This window comes from Hydractinia symbiolongicarpus, chromosome 9, assembly GCF_029227915.1.
Source record: "Hydractinia symbiolongicarpus strain clone_291-10 chromosome 9, HSymV2.1, whole genome shotgun sequence".
Classification (NCBI taxonomy): Eukaryota; Metazoa; Cnidaria; class Hydrozoa; order Anthoathecata; family Hydractiniidae; genus Hydractinia; species Hydractinia symbiolongicarpus.
The window spans coordinates 22,244,733-22,260,719 of record NC_079883.1 but is presented as its reverse complement, the minus strand read 5'-3'; the positions used below and the strand labels follow the sequence as shown (position 1 = coordinate 22,260,719).

The following is a 15,987-nucleotide window of genomic DNA, read 5'->3' as shown; positions in this document are numbered from 1 at the left end:
CTTTATGATTATTTAATTCTGGATGTTTTATACGGGGGCCTAATAGAAGGGGGGGAGGGGGTAAATAAAGGGAGGGGGATAAATAAATAATGCAATTTTAAACACAATATCTATTTTTCGAATTTAATACATAATGTTAACTTCATCTGTTTCGTCATCATCTTCATCTAACAGAAGAAGTTTGTCTTGGGAAGACAAAGCTGCAGCATATGGATATCGTTGTATATGACGTCAAATCAACGAATAATTATCAAATTTATTTGACTACTTTCATGCCACGTTTCAAAACAACTGTAGCACCACCATATTAAAAAGCATTAGAAGATACAGCTGATAGAGTATAGCACCCCCCCCCCCCCCCCCCCAAAAAAAAAAATGGAGACATCAGTACGCACTGTCTTCAGCCTAGTCTGAAGAGTAGAAGTAACTGCGCAGTGTGGGTTTATAAAACCGAAAAATAGGAGGGTATGTGAATATTGGTCTAGTAACTGCAAGTCTTAGCCTGGGAAACACTTCCAGTGCGAAATTTCGGCAGCCTAATAAGGAAATTGTGTGTCACGTAACCAGCTGTAGCACCTTTGCAACTAAGGTACATCCAGCAGGACGTGATAAAAACTTAGCATCTTCAACTGAAGAAGACTGTATAGTTTCTAAGTCTTTTTTTTTAGCTGTTTATTCTCATGCCTCGATATTCCATGAATTGAGTACAGATTTCTTCCAATTTATTGTGAAGCCTAGTTAATGAAAAGAAAAATCACTGAGTCCCAGTCCTGAATTGCTTCCTCCCTTGTCTGTGCTTTCAACAATAGATCGTCTAGGTAAGCAATAATTATGGTCATTAACCGCCGCAAAATGGTTAGGGGAACTTTTATTAGTTCCGTGAAAATTCTGGGGCCCATATCCACCGCAAATGCTAACACCAACATTTATGTAAAGCTTCTGTCTCCAATAAAACATTAGGTTTTTGGGATGACAAATGAATTGGAATATGCCAATAGGCTTATTTCAGGTCTATCTTTACCACGAAGTCTCCTTATGGAAAAAGGTCCACTACATTTTTGATTTTTGGCTAGAATCTTTCTAATTCTTTTTTAGGCCGCGCAAATACGGTGGAATAGAATTTTTCCTGCACTGACATTGGAATTAGTGTGGGTACTTTCAGCTTAAAAAGTTTGGCTTTATGTGTTGCTCTAAACCCTTTACTATTCTCAGAATTTCCTGGTTGGTCCTTAATTTTCGCTAGCCTTTGAAACAGTTTTAATAAGCAGGGGTAGATATGTTGAAGTTTATGTACACACAAGGTTTTAGGAGAAATTAGAGCAAACTTTCTTATATCTTTTTCCAATGTATGTTTATGGAACATGGTGACAAGGTTCGAGTCGATTCCACGGAGGATCCTGATTAAAACAGCCGGATATGGTTTTCATTACGGTGCTTGACGGGAAAACAGTTTGTCGGTAGATTCTTGTGCCTTACTGGGTGCTGTCAATACCTTTTGAAATAAATCAACAAACAATAGGTTTCTCTCATCATCGATGAATTACGAGTGGTCTTTAATTTGCCCTTTCGGCGTTTTGAAATCAAATATCGCTGGCAATATTGACAGGCGGCGTTCGTGCATAAGATTATTTCCTGGATATTTTCATCTTGAATGTATAATTGAATGTCTTTCCACATTTTACCAAGCTAACCTGTGATTTGGTAAGGTTTTAAAAGGACTCGACATATGACCGCATGGATGGGTCCAGCCTAACCGACTGATTCATATTGGCAAGGTGGCAGCGGTATTGCCACGAGCTTTTCCATTTCTTTTTCAACCAGTCTGCTCCCATAAACGAAATTCTGTAGCTCTAGGGGTAATTCCCAATCTGCTGAAGTTTCTTCAAGGGTAGTCGGTCGAAACCTTTTAGAAGTTCGATGAATCCTCCTCCTTCTCATTCTTATCCTTATCGTGAGGTATTTTGAGGGTGTTACATACTTCTGGCGAACTTCTTCTTCTCCATCATCTGTACCTTGACTCACTCTACATGATTTTGTACGTATTCATAGATATGGAAATGTGAAATTTTTTTAAATATTTTTTGTGCTGCTCATCTGTTTCGCGAAGTTCAAAAAAGAGACGGCCCGAGTTGGCTTATAAAGGCCGCTCGGTCCTCGAAGTGCGCCATAAAACATAAACGTAACATATAATCTAAAACGCTCTTTTCTTTCGGTTTATTCCACAGATTGCTCATCAATATTGAGAAAAGAAGATAATCTGCAATTATATCATCTACGCTGGTATTGTTTACTGGTATTTTATCATCATATCCTCAGTTTGAATATAAACAGATTATCTTCCGATTTTAAACAGCGTACGTTGTCAACTGTTACATTTGCTATCTTTATTCTTTATTTCTTTCCTCCAACCCCAGAAACTTTGCATTTGTCCGCAGTCGAGCCTGTCACACCTTCAATTTTTAATATTAAATAGCGTTTATCAATCGTTGGGCCTAGCCTATTTTGCAGCGTTCGTTATGTACATTAGTCCATTGTTATGCCAGGCACGTGAATAGATGACCATCCCAAATGCGAACGCAATAATCTGTCTATTGACCGGCAAATCCTTGGGACGGTATTTTAAGTTGTGTCAAAACAGAACGCTTCTATACATATAGTACATATTATATATGCGGACTCAACCTCGATCCCAGGACATGTCTCTTTTTGGATATCGGACGACATTTTCAAAAATGGAAAACTAAGGACTTGACGAAGAGTCCCTGGTGACAACTATTTTACCGACTGGAAAAGACGTGACAACCTTGCTCCCGGTAGCAGAGCCCTGGAACGATTATCTATTGTTTTATCCTTGTTGCTGACAATTACATACCATCGCTATACATCAAACACATAAATTTAATTAATAGTATTTTTTTTACGCAAGAAAAATTTTTTACACAAGCTGAAAGATTAATGCGCTGTCACAAATATTACCTACTAAATAGGAAACTGAAACTAACAGTTCAGGTTCCCAACACGTAAAAACATAGGGAATTTCAAATCGACTAATCGGTAGCCATTATGGTTTAGCAATATGAAATTTAATCATCTATTGACGTCAAGGTACTTTCTTAAATCTTTATAAGATGATTGGTTCATTACACAATACAATAAAATTTATGCTAATTTATTTTGACTAATTGCTATACGCCTACTAGAATGAATCAGCAAAACAAAGAATGTCACGATAAAAAAACTTTAACAGAACTTACAACCACAAGTTGTGCATTCTACAATGGAGATATAAATATCTCTAAGATTCTACTGAATTTTTTTTACTTTTACACACTTTAAACATTAAAACGGAAAGACTCACACCAGTTAACAAACAATTTCAATAACAATTTTCTTCTTCTCTAAAGATTTGTGTTATGTAGAGATAATATATACAATAAAAAACAATAAAATTATTTCAGGCTTCACAAAAATGGAAGCATGCTAGTAACTGTTTTTGTGGGTTATGCCAAGCTTGTTCATATCAACATTAGAAATCAAAATACTAATACTGCCATCACTTCTATGATTTACTTCAAGCTTGCAACATGTATTACACCTTTAAAGGGCATTCTTTACTGCAGAAAACTTAACTCAATATGTTGAATTGGTACCACTTCTTTGCCACTGATTTTTTTAAAATCTCCAGCAACCACTTTCTTGCATGTCAGCAACTTTACGACTGCAAATACTTGATAATTTCATTATCATTAGCATAATGCACAGGGATGTGCTTATTGATGTCTTGCAGATTTACATCTGCACCATACATCAACAGCACAGAACATATTGCTTTATCTCCCTTTGCAGCAGCAACATGAAGTGGAGTTATACCAGCATTGTTTTGATAATTGACATCAACGTCACAGTCATTTAATAAAAAACGTACAAATACAGGATCACTCGATTGTGGAATTACTGCTTCATGTAAAGGTGAATTGCCATTTTTGATATCCTACAAATTAGATGTAAACATATTATAAGTAATAATAAAATTTGGCAAAACATACACCGTAAAATATTTCAATGGCAATTTAAAACGTATTTAAATATGTAAATGTACTTACACATAAATTGACATCGACATTTAACTTTTTTAGTAATCCACACAAAGCTTCTTGTTTCTTCGAAACTGCTAGGTAAAATGGTGAAAATCCAGAATAGTCTCTTTCATTTATTAATTGCTTCATTTCGTTGAGTTGGTTTGTTTTATTGCCAGCCTCTAATATTGCAGTTAACGATTCTTTATGTCCACGTTCAGCACAAATATGAAATACATTTTTACCACCATTATCAACTAGGTCAATTCTTGCACCTTTTAAAATTAGAAGGTACACAATCGGAGCAGCATTTAAGTACGTAGCAACATGAATAGCAGCCTAAAAAAATAAAAACAATTTTGAAATAAAGAATTCATATGTAATGAATGCTTATGGTCTCATAGTTAAAATGTGGTATAGTTTTACCTAAGGGAAGAAAAGTTTGCAAACCTAGCCTTACAGTAATTAAGAAAAGAAGAAACATACCTGCCCAAATTTGTTTTGTATGTCAAGGTATGTAGATTTAGGGCAAATTTCTATCAGTTGTGCAACTTGATTTTTCTCATTTTTTGCAAGAAGTATTGTCAGGTACCTAAATAGATAAAATAAATTTAATATTTCATTACTATATTAATGTTAAATAATGAAGAATGACTAACATGCCAGGGAAAGTACTGTAAAAATTATCAGTGCTATACTCAAAAACTTCCTCAAGCTAGGGAAATTCCTGCAACTTGACGAACCAACCATACAACAAAGTGCGTTGTGGGATTAAATTTTTATAATTCTCACAAAGAAATAACTTTCCTTCTCTCCTTAGAACCATAAAATTACATATCTCTCAAACACATAAATAACCTACGTGTCGTTGTCTTCGTCTGGAGTAAAGGCTTTTACTATGTAGTCCATAAGTTGTCTGAGTTCTCTATCGTTTTTCTGGGGTGGCGATGCTACTTGAGTTTCGTCTGTAAGCTCATTTTTATCATTCAAATTAAGATTGTTAAACTCAGTTTCAAATTCTGTGACATTTCCCAATTCTTCTTCATCAGGAGTACATTCTTGAATTGGACTTTCTTTAACCTGAAATTCGCTTGCATCCGCAGTACTGCAAAAACTGTCACCATAACCTGAGTCAACATTTGTACCATTTTCTCTATATTTTGAGAGTGAAGTCAGTTCACCATTATTTCCATTGTTGCATACATCCATTTTTAGTGTAAATATAAAAAAACCACAACTGATTTGCAGGGCTTCTATACGAAATATACACGACTGAAGAAAAACGACCAGCAAAGTAAACGTTTATATACTGCCGAGGGAAATTCTTACAAAAATGGGAAATTCCCAGGATTAGTAAACCGTAGTTTCCCCCAGGCTCCCGAAAAATAAAACTTAGTAGACAATCTTCACGTATTTAGATAGTTTTTTAAAGATGAAACAGTGAGATTTGGTCACGAAATCAAGAATTACCCGTTCTATTTATTAATATAAAGTAGTTCCATAAATTGCGAAGTTACTTACATCGAAATTGTGTAAAGAGGGTAAATTTATTTCGACGTACTATAGTCATAAATCTTCTTTGCAATAAATCTATGGTACCAAAATGGTACCATAGATGCGAAGCTTTTGGATAATCGTGTTCTTGTGCTCCATATGGCTTCACGTTTTATTTCAACTGCAAGCCGGCGTTTCCCAAAATTTATTTGGCGACGAAATGTAGGCTGCTTTAGAACATTATCCAGCACCATTCAGGTATACCCAGTTACATAGAATTAAGCAAATTTGTTAGTTTAGCAAGCCAAACGCTCTTTGTTTTCTTTATCCACGAATCACATATTATAAGTCTCCGTTCCATATTGGGAAGTAACGTAAGAAGTTTTTTTAACTGCCTTATCTAGAAGCGACTTCCCATTATACAATGCGGGAACTTATCTGTGCACTGCGTGCAGTTTGGGCACTAATTATACACCTTGCGTGTATTTAGATAGACCTTTTTTAATGTTAACATTTTCCGTGGTGGGCCCTTCTGGTGTGGCAGGCAAAAAGATGGTGAAGTGAGGTCCTTTTTAGTCTGTTTCGTAAACTTTATATAAATAGCTAATGTCAAATAGAAGTTATCGATCGACACTCGATAATAGTTTAAAGCCTCAAAAATGCTTCCGTAGAAAGAAATGGGCTGAAAAAGACCTTTCTTCAGCAAGCTTCCATATCTTTCGGCCTGCCATGCAGTTGTTAGAGCCAGAAGGGCTTACCACGTAAAAAGAGAACATTTAAAAAGGTCTATTAAATCCTGAACCCCTGGACTCATATTGCTTTATAAATCCAAATGAAGAATTGAAGAATTCAAAGTCCAACTTGTTCTACCACGATAAAAAAATAAAAAAAATGGTATCCTAATTCCAAAATCGCTTATTTGCAAGGAAAAAAATTATAGAAAATAAAGGGAAGCTATTAGTCTATTAGTTAAACTATAATTTTTTTTACTCAATGGTGCACAATTGTTGTTTAAACTTGTGCTTAGATTAGCATTACAAATACCTGGTGTTAAGTCATTTGGGTAACAAAAATAGGATTGGCAGAAACTAAAAAAATTGGCAAGTTTACAAGTTTTTTTTTAGATGAAAAGTTAGCTAGCTACCAACACGAAAGTCTTTTCTTATAATTTAATTGACCTAATTCCTGAGAATTTTTTAAAACACTGAACTGATCCAAAGCAGCCACACTTTTTATATTCTTTTTCAATTATTGTAACCGCTTACCAGCTCAATGAAAATTGAAAACAAAATATAGGGCTTATTGAGTCACTTTAACACCAGATATTTGTGTCCACCTTAGAAATGTTATTCTTAAAAATTATTTTTGGATTGTTGTTTACCTAAAAAATTAGTGGTGTGTTTTTGTGCAGGAGCTTTCAAAGTTATCTTCCAGTAATTATCAAAAGTGTCAATAATGAAAGAATTTTAGTAAATATTGTACCAGAATAAAAAAAAAATTGAAATAAAAGTTCCATAATTTTTTGTGAATTTTTTTATATATAAAAGTGATATGTGATAAGTGGTAAAAGGTAGGTTGTATGAGGCCTGTGTAAGAAGTGTTATGTTGTACGGTAGTGAGACATGGGCAGTGAAGCAGGAAGATCTTGACCGTTTAGAAAGGAATGATATGAGAATGGTTAGGTGGATGTGTAATGCCAGTCTGAGAGACAGAAAGAGTTCAGATGAGCTAAGAAGCAGGCTAAGTCTCCGTAGAATTAAAGATGTTATCCAGATAAGAAGATTGAATTGGCTGGGGCACTTGGAAAGAATGGAGGAGGATAATTGGGTAAGAAAGTGTAGAGACTTGATAGTTCCGGGGGCAAAGCCCAGAGGCAGACCGAGAAAGACTTGGCAGGAGGTTATAAGGACAGACTTGATAGAGAGGAAGTTGAGTTTAGATCTAACACAGTCTAGATCAGATTGGAAGAGGGTCATTAATATACCCTGTCCAACCCATGCTAGCATGGAAAACGGACGTTAAGCCGAGAATGATAATGATGATGATGATGATATGCATCTATTTATACTGAATGGCTTAACGTACTATTTACATTTTCCAGCTACATCAAGATCAAGATATTGCACAATATCCTGGCCATGGCTATAAGCTGCAGTTTACACATAAATTAGAGACTGTAGACCCTATCCGTCATCATGGTATACCTATTTATCAAGTTCTAAACACGCAAGGAATAGTGATGGATGAAACTCAAGATCCTCAGGTATATTATCTGGTATATGAGAATATATAAATGGTTAAGTGTTACTTTTTATTACTCACTTTTTTGTATTGTGCTTGTATAAATTATATTCAGTGGTAAATAAAAACATGCACGGGTTAATTGTATATATAGATATATCTAATTTGCTTTGTTTTAGCTTGGAAAAGACACTTTAGTATCTGTGTATAAACAGATGCTTTTGCTCAACACAATGGATAAAATTCTGTATGAATCACAACGACAGGTATAATGTTTGTAACTAATTTTTATTAAGTTTCTATTTGTAATTCGTCTTTTATTACTGATTTTTTTCATAAACTTCCAAAAATAAATTGTTATGTATATTTACTTTCAGGGAAGAATTTCATTTTATATGACTTGTTATGGGGAAGAAGCAACTCATTTTGGTACTGCAACAGCTCTGGATAACAAAGACATTGTTTTTGCACAATACAGGGAAGCAGGTAAAAATTAAAATTAACTTTAAACTGAAAATATGTAAACACATTTATTTTGTGTACAAGTAATGTAAGATATATATATTTTAATAGGTATGCAGTAAAATCCTTTTTTGTTCAAGTATAAATATTATATATATATTTATATTTATAGTTGCTCCACAAGCTCCACCGTAATCATAATTTTTGAATACCTTATTTTGTAAATTTAATTGTTCTTATTTTTTTCAGGAGTACTGATGTGGCGCGGATTTCCACTAACACAGTTTATGCATCAGTGTTATGGTAATGAACATGATTTGGGGTTGGGAAGGCAAATGCCCGTTCACTATGGTTCCAAAGAACACAACTTTGTTACAATTTCATCAACACTTGCAACACAAATGCCACAAGGTAAAATTATGTGTCATTTTGCAAAATTTTAAGTAGAAGCACATTTAAAAGTTATAGAATTTAATAATACATTTGCATAAAGAATGGAAACCTGTGAAAAATTTTGGTAACTTTTTTTTGCACCAATCTGAAGGTTTAACTGTCCCATTTTTTACATTACTAGGAAGTGGTATTCTAAAAGTAGTTAAAAACCTTAAGAGAAATTTCATTTGAAAAAAGTTTATTTTTACCCTGGGGAGCCTAATTATGCCACAAGGTAAATTTATTAATTCTGTATCATTTTGCAAAGTTCCAATTTATGAAAGAAGCACACTAAAAAGTTATAGAATTGTGAGAAAACTGTGAGAAAAGTTTGGTAACTTATTCCCTTTTTTTATATTACTAGGAAATGTTATTCTAAAATTAGTTAAAAACCTGTAGAGAAATTTCATTTAAGAAACATTCATTTTTACCCTAGGAAATTTAATTCTTAGAAAAGTTTAAGTTTTTTATCGTAATTTTGTTTCATTTTATTCATAATGGAAATTAATTATTAACACTATCAATAAAAAGCTAATTCTCAACATGCTTGGCTATTCTAGGGTTTTCCTGTAGGGGGCTTTCCCTTGAAGATTTACAGTTGGTTATACATAATACATGTTTTTGTTTCGGTAAATTGAAACTTCTTTATATGGGAATCTTGTTAACATATGAGAAAGTGAAAATAGAATAATTTTTCCCTGGATACCAGAATTAAAAGAAAATTATAAAAATGACTATCTTAACTACATACCTTTGTTTGAAGCATTTAGAGGGTAAAATTTTGAAAAATATTTATTCACCCATTTACCTTTCACATTTAAAGTCAGAAATGTCTTTAAAAACAAAATTCTGGTGATCACTTTAGCCTACTCCACTTCTCATGGGCGTCATAAAACATCATTAACTTTTTGTACACCCAAATCGTTTTTTAAATTTTTTGTAATATTTCATACTTATTAATTCTTTAGCCTCTGGTGCTGCTTACGCTTTAAAAATGCAAAAGTCAGATAACTGTGTCATTTGTTACTTTGGTGAAGGAGCTGCAAGTGAAGGGGATGCACATGCTGCATTCAACTTTGCAGCAACGCTAAGTTGTCCTGTCATATTTTTTTGGTGAGCCCCCTTTTTTGTTTTGTTTTTGTGGTGAGTGCTTTTTGTTGCTGTATTTGCCACTGAGTAAGTCTTTGGAATATTAGTTTTTTTGTTGTTTATTGTGTAAATTTATGTTGTAACGCTGCTGTAAGTAATGTCCTTTTTATTCATTCATACATTTAATTATATAGCTGGCTCAAATGAATAAACTACAATTCAACTAAATCGTGTTAAAAATTCCAAACCTTGGTTGCAGCACATACAAAGCCTTATTTATTAGAAACACGACTACTCAAGACTTTTAGATATGACATGAAATATATTCATGCAGAGTTATGGAAATCTTTGCTAAATCATGTTGAAAGATTTTGTCTTGGCAAAGTCTATTTCCTTTTTTGCACTGTTGTCTGTCAATTTGCTACATGTCAATTTAGTAGGAAGTATAATGTTTCTTATATTTTGGTTTTACCCTTTTAAATCAGTTTGTAGGGTGTCATCATTATTCAATAGCATGGCAATATATATATATATATAAATTTATGCATATAGATACACTAATTGCTTTTGCTAAAATTACAAAGCTTTTTAAAGCATTCATTAGCCTAATTTAATTAACTAACTAATAACGGAATGTGATGTAGTAGAAACAACAACAGCGAAGATGTAAGGTGAGTTTCCATTGTGTCGGCAACGATACCTCACATTGATGCCATACCCTGTAGTTGCACAGCTGATAGTTTCATATGTGTTGTTTATTGGGAAGCTATGTTAAGTCCGTAACCTGGTACCTTTAGGAGTAAAAATATAGTAATATTTTTTAAACCCTAGTGAAACATGTTTTTTTAAGTTTTTTATAAAAAAAATAATATTTTAAATTGGGATTGTAGGTAAAAAAGTTTACCTATTTAACTCTTATAGAACCGTGCTTGTGGAAACCAGGCGTATTGGCTAGCACTTTGTTTATGTCATTTAATCACGTGTGTGAGATCATGATTCGATTCGTTATCATATAACACGGGTTTTTTTTTTGTTATTCGGTTTATTTTCCCTTTCAGTAGAAACCACGACCTTGTTGACATTTCCAGCAATTAAAACATGATGCATCAGTTATGAAAGTACCTGGGTTATTTTAACGTGACGAAGAAAAAACACGTGTTGCTAACTAATCATTTCCTCAATCTATTTTGAATGTGGTTATTAACCACAGAAGAATTTGCTGCCGTGCTTATGATACATGCTTTTTATTATAAGAATAAGGTTTGAATCTTCTTAACTTTAAGCAAAGGTTGTCCTGATAAATTCTTAGCATATTATTAGCGTAATTAAGATTACAAAATCTGAGAATGCGAACTTGTGTAAAAATTACCCCCAAGGAGATGTTGTTTAAACAGACAGACAAAAAGACAGACAACTAGATTTTGTGTAGAAAACAAAATACTTTAAATGAAACCTAAAAAAAAGTTTTTTTTATATCAATGATAGGGTAAGTTTATGTCAGTTAACAAAAAAAAAAAAAATATTCCAGTTTAGCATATTTTTAGGGTATTTTTAACAACAGTGGAGTCTCTCTATCTCGAACTTTTCTCTATCTCGAACTAAAGTCTCGGTCCCTTTTTGGTCCGCCTAAGGTATTTTCCTTTCTTTATCTCGAACTTTCTCTATCTCAAACAAATTTTTTGGTCCCATGTGAGTTCGAGATAGGGAGATTCCACTGTAATTTCATCTTGAATATTCTTTTGGAGTATATATTTTTATAAAAAAATGTGGCATTTACATTAATTACAGATCAAAACAATTAAGCAACATTTAAAATTTTGATTTGAACGCAGAAATTGGATGCAGGCTTTACCCTTTTTTTTTTTGCGTCGACGCGATGTTATTTCGTGAAAGTTTATGACCTAAAAATAAAAGCTAAAGAAAATATTTTTTTCCCTACAAATTGCTAATTTCGTTTCGTTCATTTTATTTTTTAGCAGAAACAACGGTTATGCAATTTCAACGCCAGCATCGGAACAATACAAGGGTGACGGTATAGGTATGGGTTGTACTTGTTGTATACCGCCACAACCTTCCGAATTCAAATTTTTTCCGCGTCCGCAAGTTTTTGCCGACGCGAACCTTTATTATACTGTTTCGCGTCGGCATTTACCCGTTTCACGTCGGAAAAAAAAGTCGACGTGAATCTTAGTCTCACATCGGCAAATTTTGTTTTAAATTCTAATTCCTCTTTTCCAAGTCAGTTTGTTTACATATAAACTACTTTAATTTTATTTAGAGTAAATAAGCAAGATGCTTAGTAACAACTCTATCGCTTTTCTATCTATACTTTCTATATATTTACGATAGATTTAAGGCAGATTAAATACGGACGTGTGTTTTCGAAGCATTTAAAAGCTGCGATCGTGAGAAGAACTATTTGTTGCCGGTGTTTTTTGTTTTTTTTTTGACGACGAACCGCCAGTGGGACACATTTAAAACAAAGTTGACATATATTCTCTATTTATTTATATTTTTATCATTTATTTTTTTTCGATTTGCTTATTTTTTGTTTCAGCTGGTCGTGGTGCTGCGTATGGAATGCCAGCAATACGTGTTGACGGCAACGATGTATTAGCCGTGTATAACGCTACCAAGAAAGCACGAGAGATATGCATCAGTGAAAATAGACCAGTGATGCTGGAAGCTATGACCTATAGGTAAATTTTTACAAATAGACAGATACCTTAGTGGATAAAGTATCCAGCAGTTGTGTTTAGAGATCTTCAAAAAATTCTAGTACCTTACTTTCATTAGTTTTCGCGCCCCACAAATTTTCGCGCCCCGTAAATTTTCGCGCCCCACAAATTTTTTTGCGCACATAAAAACATGTATATTTGCGCCCCATTAATTTTCGTGCACTTGCAAAACTTGTATAATTGCGCCCCACTAATATTAGCCCACTCACAAAACTTTTATATTCGCACAGGAATGATTTTCACTTACCCAAAAGTGATATTACAATGTACATTATGTAACTAACAAACTACGATCAAAAAGTCATAAAATGGCAAATAATTTTGGCAACAATCTTTTAAATTATCGCACCAATTCTTTTCGTCTTTCTAAAAAGTTGTTTCTAATGTCTCTTTTATTTCTCTTTCTTTTCCGCACACCTCACCTCAGCTTTTCTGCTTAAAAATTAGTAATGCACGGTTTATTATTCATCGCCCATAAGAAGAGACAAAAGTTATGCGAAAGGCTACGTTAGATTGGTTTTTTATTTTCTTAACTATAATTCTTTAGCAGGGCCTTTTTATTTTTATGGCAAAAATTTTTGGAATTTTTGCGAATTGACGTCTCATTCGCGAAATTAAACTCCCCTCAATAAAATCTTTTTTGCTTCAGTTGTGGAAATAAATTTTCGCGAAGTTCTTTATTGACAGGTTCGCAAAATTAATTTTTCTGAAATAAACCTCTAAAACTCGATGCTATTACTACGCAATTTCCAGCTATAATTCGTCATTTCTAAAAACTATGTTTTTTATATATATATATACACAAGTACATCGTTATTTGTTTTTAATGAAAAATTCTAACTTTCCTCGATAAAAAACTCATCACAAAATATTTACAACTTCAGCACAAATTAATAACTTTCTGAACTAATTTCATTAGGCAGTTGGTATTGGCGTACTTCATTTATTTGGATCAGACTACAAGTACTAACACTGCCCAATATGGGTGTGTCTCTTCTCACTCGATGGGAATGATCTCCACCGGTGACGTCACCAAGATATTATGTAGAAAAATTGCAGCGCAAAAAGAATAATAGCAAAAAATGTGTCTTAGTAGTTTTTTCGCTGACGAAAGTGATTCTTTACGTTGATTTTCTGTGTCCTGACAGCAATCATTTTTTAAGGGTGGGACATCACAGTACGAGCGATGATTCGTCCGCATACAGATCAGCTAATGAAGTGAAATATTGGAAAGATATTGATTCGCCCATCAACAGATTGAGGTGGGTGTCATTAAAATGTTTAAAATTTTGGTGGTTGTGAAGTAGACATTTGAATTACTTTATCGTGCATAAATTTTTGCAAATTTTAGATAAATTCTAATGTCGCAAAAAAAAAAGGTTTTTCTCAATTTGCAAATGTTATTGGTCGCGAAAAAAAAATTCCGACTAAGAATGGTCAGTTTGAATGCATCTTGGGGTTTAATGCTCGCTAAATTTTCCAAGAGCATCAATTCGCGAAATTTTATGTTCGCACAATGCAAAAAGTTCGCATTCGAAAAAGTTTTTGCACTTCAGTATGCAAATGAGAAGATTTTTATTACGCAAAGGCTGATCTCCACTTGTTGAAACAGTTCCCGAATTTCAACTTTCGGAATTCCGTCCAATCCGTGAAAAATCTCCGGATAATGCTCTTTTTGGATATTTTCCTTGTCCAGAAACTATTTTAACACGTAAAGACCAGTCTTTAGCAATATAAGTATCCAGTAAATTTGCAAAAGTTTTTTGCGAAATGCCAAAAATTCGCGAATTGCCGCATTTATAAAAGTTTTTGCGCTTAGTATGTAGATTAGGAGATACTACGTAATCAATAAAAACTTATTTTAGGAGTTACCTAGAAAACCAAGGATGGTGGTCAGAGGGAGAAAATGAAGAATGGAAGGCGCACGCTTTAAAAAATATTATGACGTCATTTGAGGGCGCTGAAAAGGCGTTAAAACCTGCCGTAGAGGTATTATTTTCTGACGTGTACGCAGAATGGACGCCTAGAATTCGCAAACAATATGAAGATTGTATGAAGCATTTAGAAAAATATCCCAACGAATATCCGATAGGGCAATATAAAAATGCATCCAATTGAAAGAGAGAGTCCGGTAATATTCTATGCCAATCAGAATAGCTGAGCGTAAATAACTTAAAGCATAAAATGTCATTGCACAAACACAACCTTTTTGATACTAAGGTATTTTTTTGACCATGCGATAAATAGTTTATAGCAACGCCTTCTAGCGACCACGCAACTTCCTCGACAACACAGGCCGTTAACGAAAAGGGGTATGCTGCAGTGAAAATATAATCTTTTAACTTAATCTCTATTGTTTAAGACAATATTATGTTTATGCTATAAGATAACCGCAATATTTATTTGCTATTTTTTATCAAGAATATTTATCTTTTATTACTTGCTCTTTTTCGTTGTTTTTTGTTTTTGTTTTGTTGGCTAATGAAATCCACTCGTTATGAACAAAATCTCTCCTTTAAAAGTTAATTTTGATTACAACGCTCTCGACAAAATAATCTTTGGTGAATGAACTTGGTGCAATAAATAATATCGTTTTTATTTCCGAGACTGCTACATGAACCCCGCAAGTAGAATCGACCTGGTTTGAGTCATTTTGGTTCGCGGCGTGTTTCTCAGACTGTTTACGTTAAGTTTTATCACTTCGGCTGAGATTTCACTGTTTGAAACGGTGCGCGATTTCCATGTTAGGCTTTATCTCGACGTGAAATGTTGTTTTCATTGCGCTGCTTGATAGGCACGAGTTTAAAATATTTATTCCTTTATGGACCAATCCTCGAACCGAAATTTAACCCGAAGTGGAATATTATGTAATTTTTTCTGTGGTGATAAAATTTCACTTTGTCCAAATCTTACTTTCAGTCTCATGTCTTAGATTGTTGTTCAATCAAATCTAGGGTGATTTTTATCCTCCTAAACCAAATAAGACAAATATTTGCGATAAGCAATCTCTCTCTGTAGGGGTTTATTTGCGTTTACTTTTCGCGAGACTTTTTTGACTCTCGTTTTTAATAACGTTAACGAAAAATGTAAAAATAAAAATTACGACCCTTGAATCGCCTTGCACTTCTATTTTTGTGTGCGATTTGACAGTAATGTCCTTTGACAACCTCAACTTTTATTCTTGTGCGACGAAGCGAAAAACATGTGAGTCAATCATAAGTCTACTTTGTCCAAACGTCCTAAACGAGCAGCATAGCTACCATGAACGGATGCAGTTCATATGGTTCAACTGAATCCAGCGGACAGCTCCATAAAAGGACAGTAGTACTTGGAACGGATAGATTTCAGTCTATAAAGCAGACAGGCATAAATCGGACACACAATAAACGTTTTACACCAGATGACATTTTTTACTTCAAACTCTCCCTAAAAATCGGACATTATAAAAAAACACA

General features: G+C 33.8%; 2 protein-coding genes across 3 annotated transcripts; one reads left to right on the top strand and one right to left on the bottom strand.

The window, feature by feature from the left end:
- Nucleotides 1-3,094: 3,094 nt before the first annotated feature.
- On the bottom strand, nucleotides 3,095-5,392 carry LOC130656402 (nuclear factor NF-kappa-B p100 subunit-like). Its single transcript, XM_057459249.1, has 4 exons — nucleotides 4,939-5,392; nucleotides 4,563-4,668; nucleotides 4,104-4,415; nucleotides 3,095-3,991 (listed from the first exon to the last, which is right to left on the bottom strand). Exons 1-4 carry the CDS (start codon nucleotides 5,283-5,285, stop codon nucleotides 3,713-3,715), a joined length of 1,044 nt encoding a protein of 347 aa, XP_057315232.1. The 5' UTR covers nucleotides 5,286-5,392; the 3' UTR covers nucleotides 3,095-3,712.
- An 84-nt stretch (nucleotides 5,393-5,476) lies between these two features.
- LOC130656401 (2-oxoisovalerate dehydrogenase subunit alpha, mitochondrial-like) lies at nucleotides 5,477-14,976 on the top strand. Of its 2 annotated transcripts, none has more exons than XM_057459248.1 (10): nucleotides 5,477-5,617; nucleotides 7,672-7,833; nucleotides 7,991-8,077; nucleotides 8,189-8,297; nucleotides 8,523-8,684; nucleotides 9,674-9,818; nucleotides 11,771-11,832; nucleotides 12,352-12,493; nucleotides 13,696-13,794; nucleotides 14,398-14,976. In XM_057459248.1, the coding sequence occupies exons 2-10, from the start codon at nucleotides 7,810-7,812 to the stop codon at nucleotides 14,648-14,650; spliced, it is 1,083 nt and encodes a 360-aa protein (XP_057315231.1). In that variant the 5' UTR covers nucleotides 5,477-5,617; nucleotides 7,672-7,809; the 3' UTR covers nucleotides 14,651-14,976. The 2 variants fall into 2 exon arrangements, with proteins under 2 accessions (XP_057315231.1, XP_057315230.1); XM_057459247.1 differs by lacking the exon at nucleotides 5,477-5,617 and adding an exon at nucleotides 5,649-5,828.
- Nucleotides 14,977-15,987: the final 1,011 nt, after the last annotated feature.

Coding starts and splice junctions, on each gene's coding strand:
- LOC130656401 (XM_057459247.1), top strand. CDS start 5,730: ATGGCTTCACGTTTTATTTCAACTGCAAGCCGGCGTTTCCCAAAATTT. Junction 8,078..8,188: donor TGTATGAATCACAACGACAG/GTATAATGTTTG, acceptor ATTTACTTTCAG/GGAAGAATTTCATTTTATAT. Junction 8,298..8,522: donor TGCACAATACAGGGAAGCAG/GTAAAAATTAAA, acceptor TATTTTTTTCAG/GAGTACTGATGTGGCGCGGA.
- LOC130656402 (XM_057459249.1), bottom strand. CDS start 5,285: ATGGATGTATGCAACAATGGAAATAATGGTGAACTGACTTCACTCTCA. Junction 4,669..4,938: donor CCAGACGAAGACAACGACAC/GTAGGTTATTTA, acceptor TTATCTATTTAG/GTACCTGACAATACTTCTTG. Junction 4,416..4,562: donor TACAAAACAAATTTGGGCAG/GTATGTTTCTTC, acceptor TTATTTTTTTAG/GCTGCTATTCATGTTGCTAC.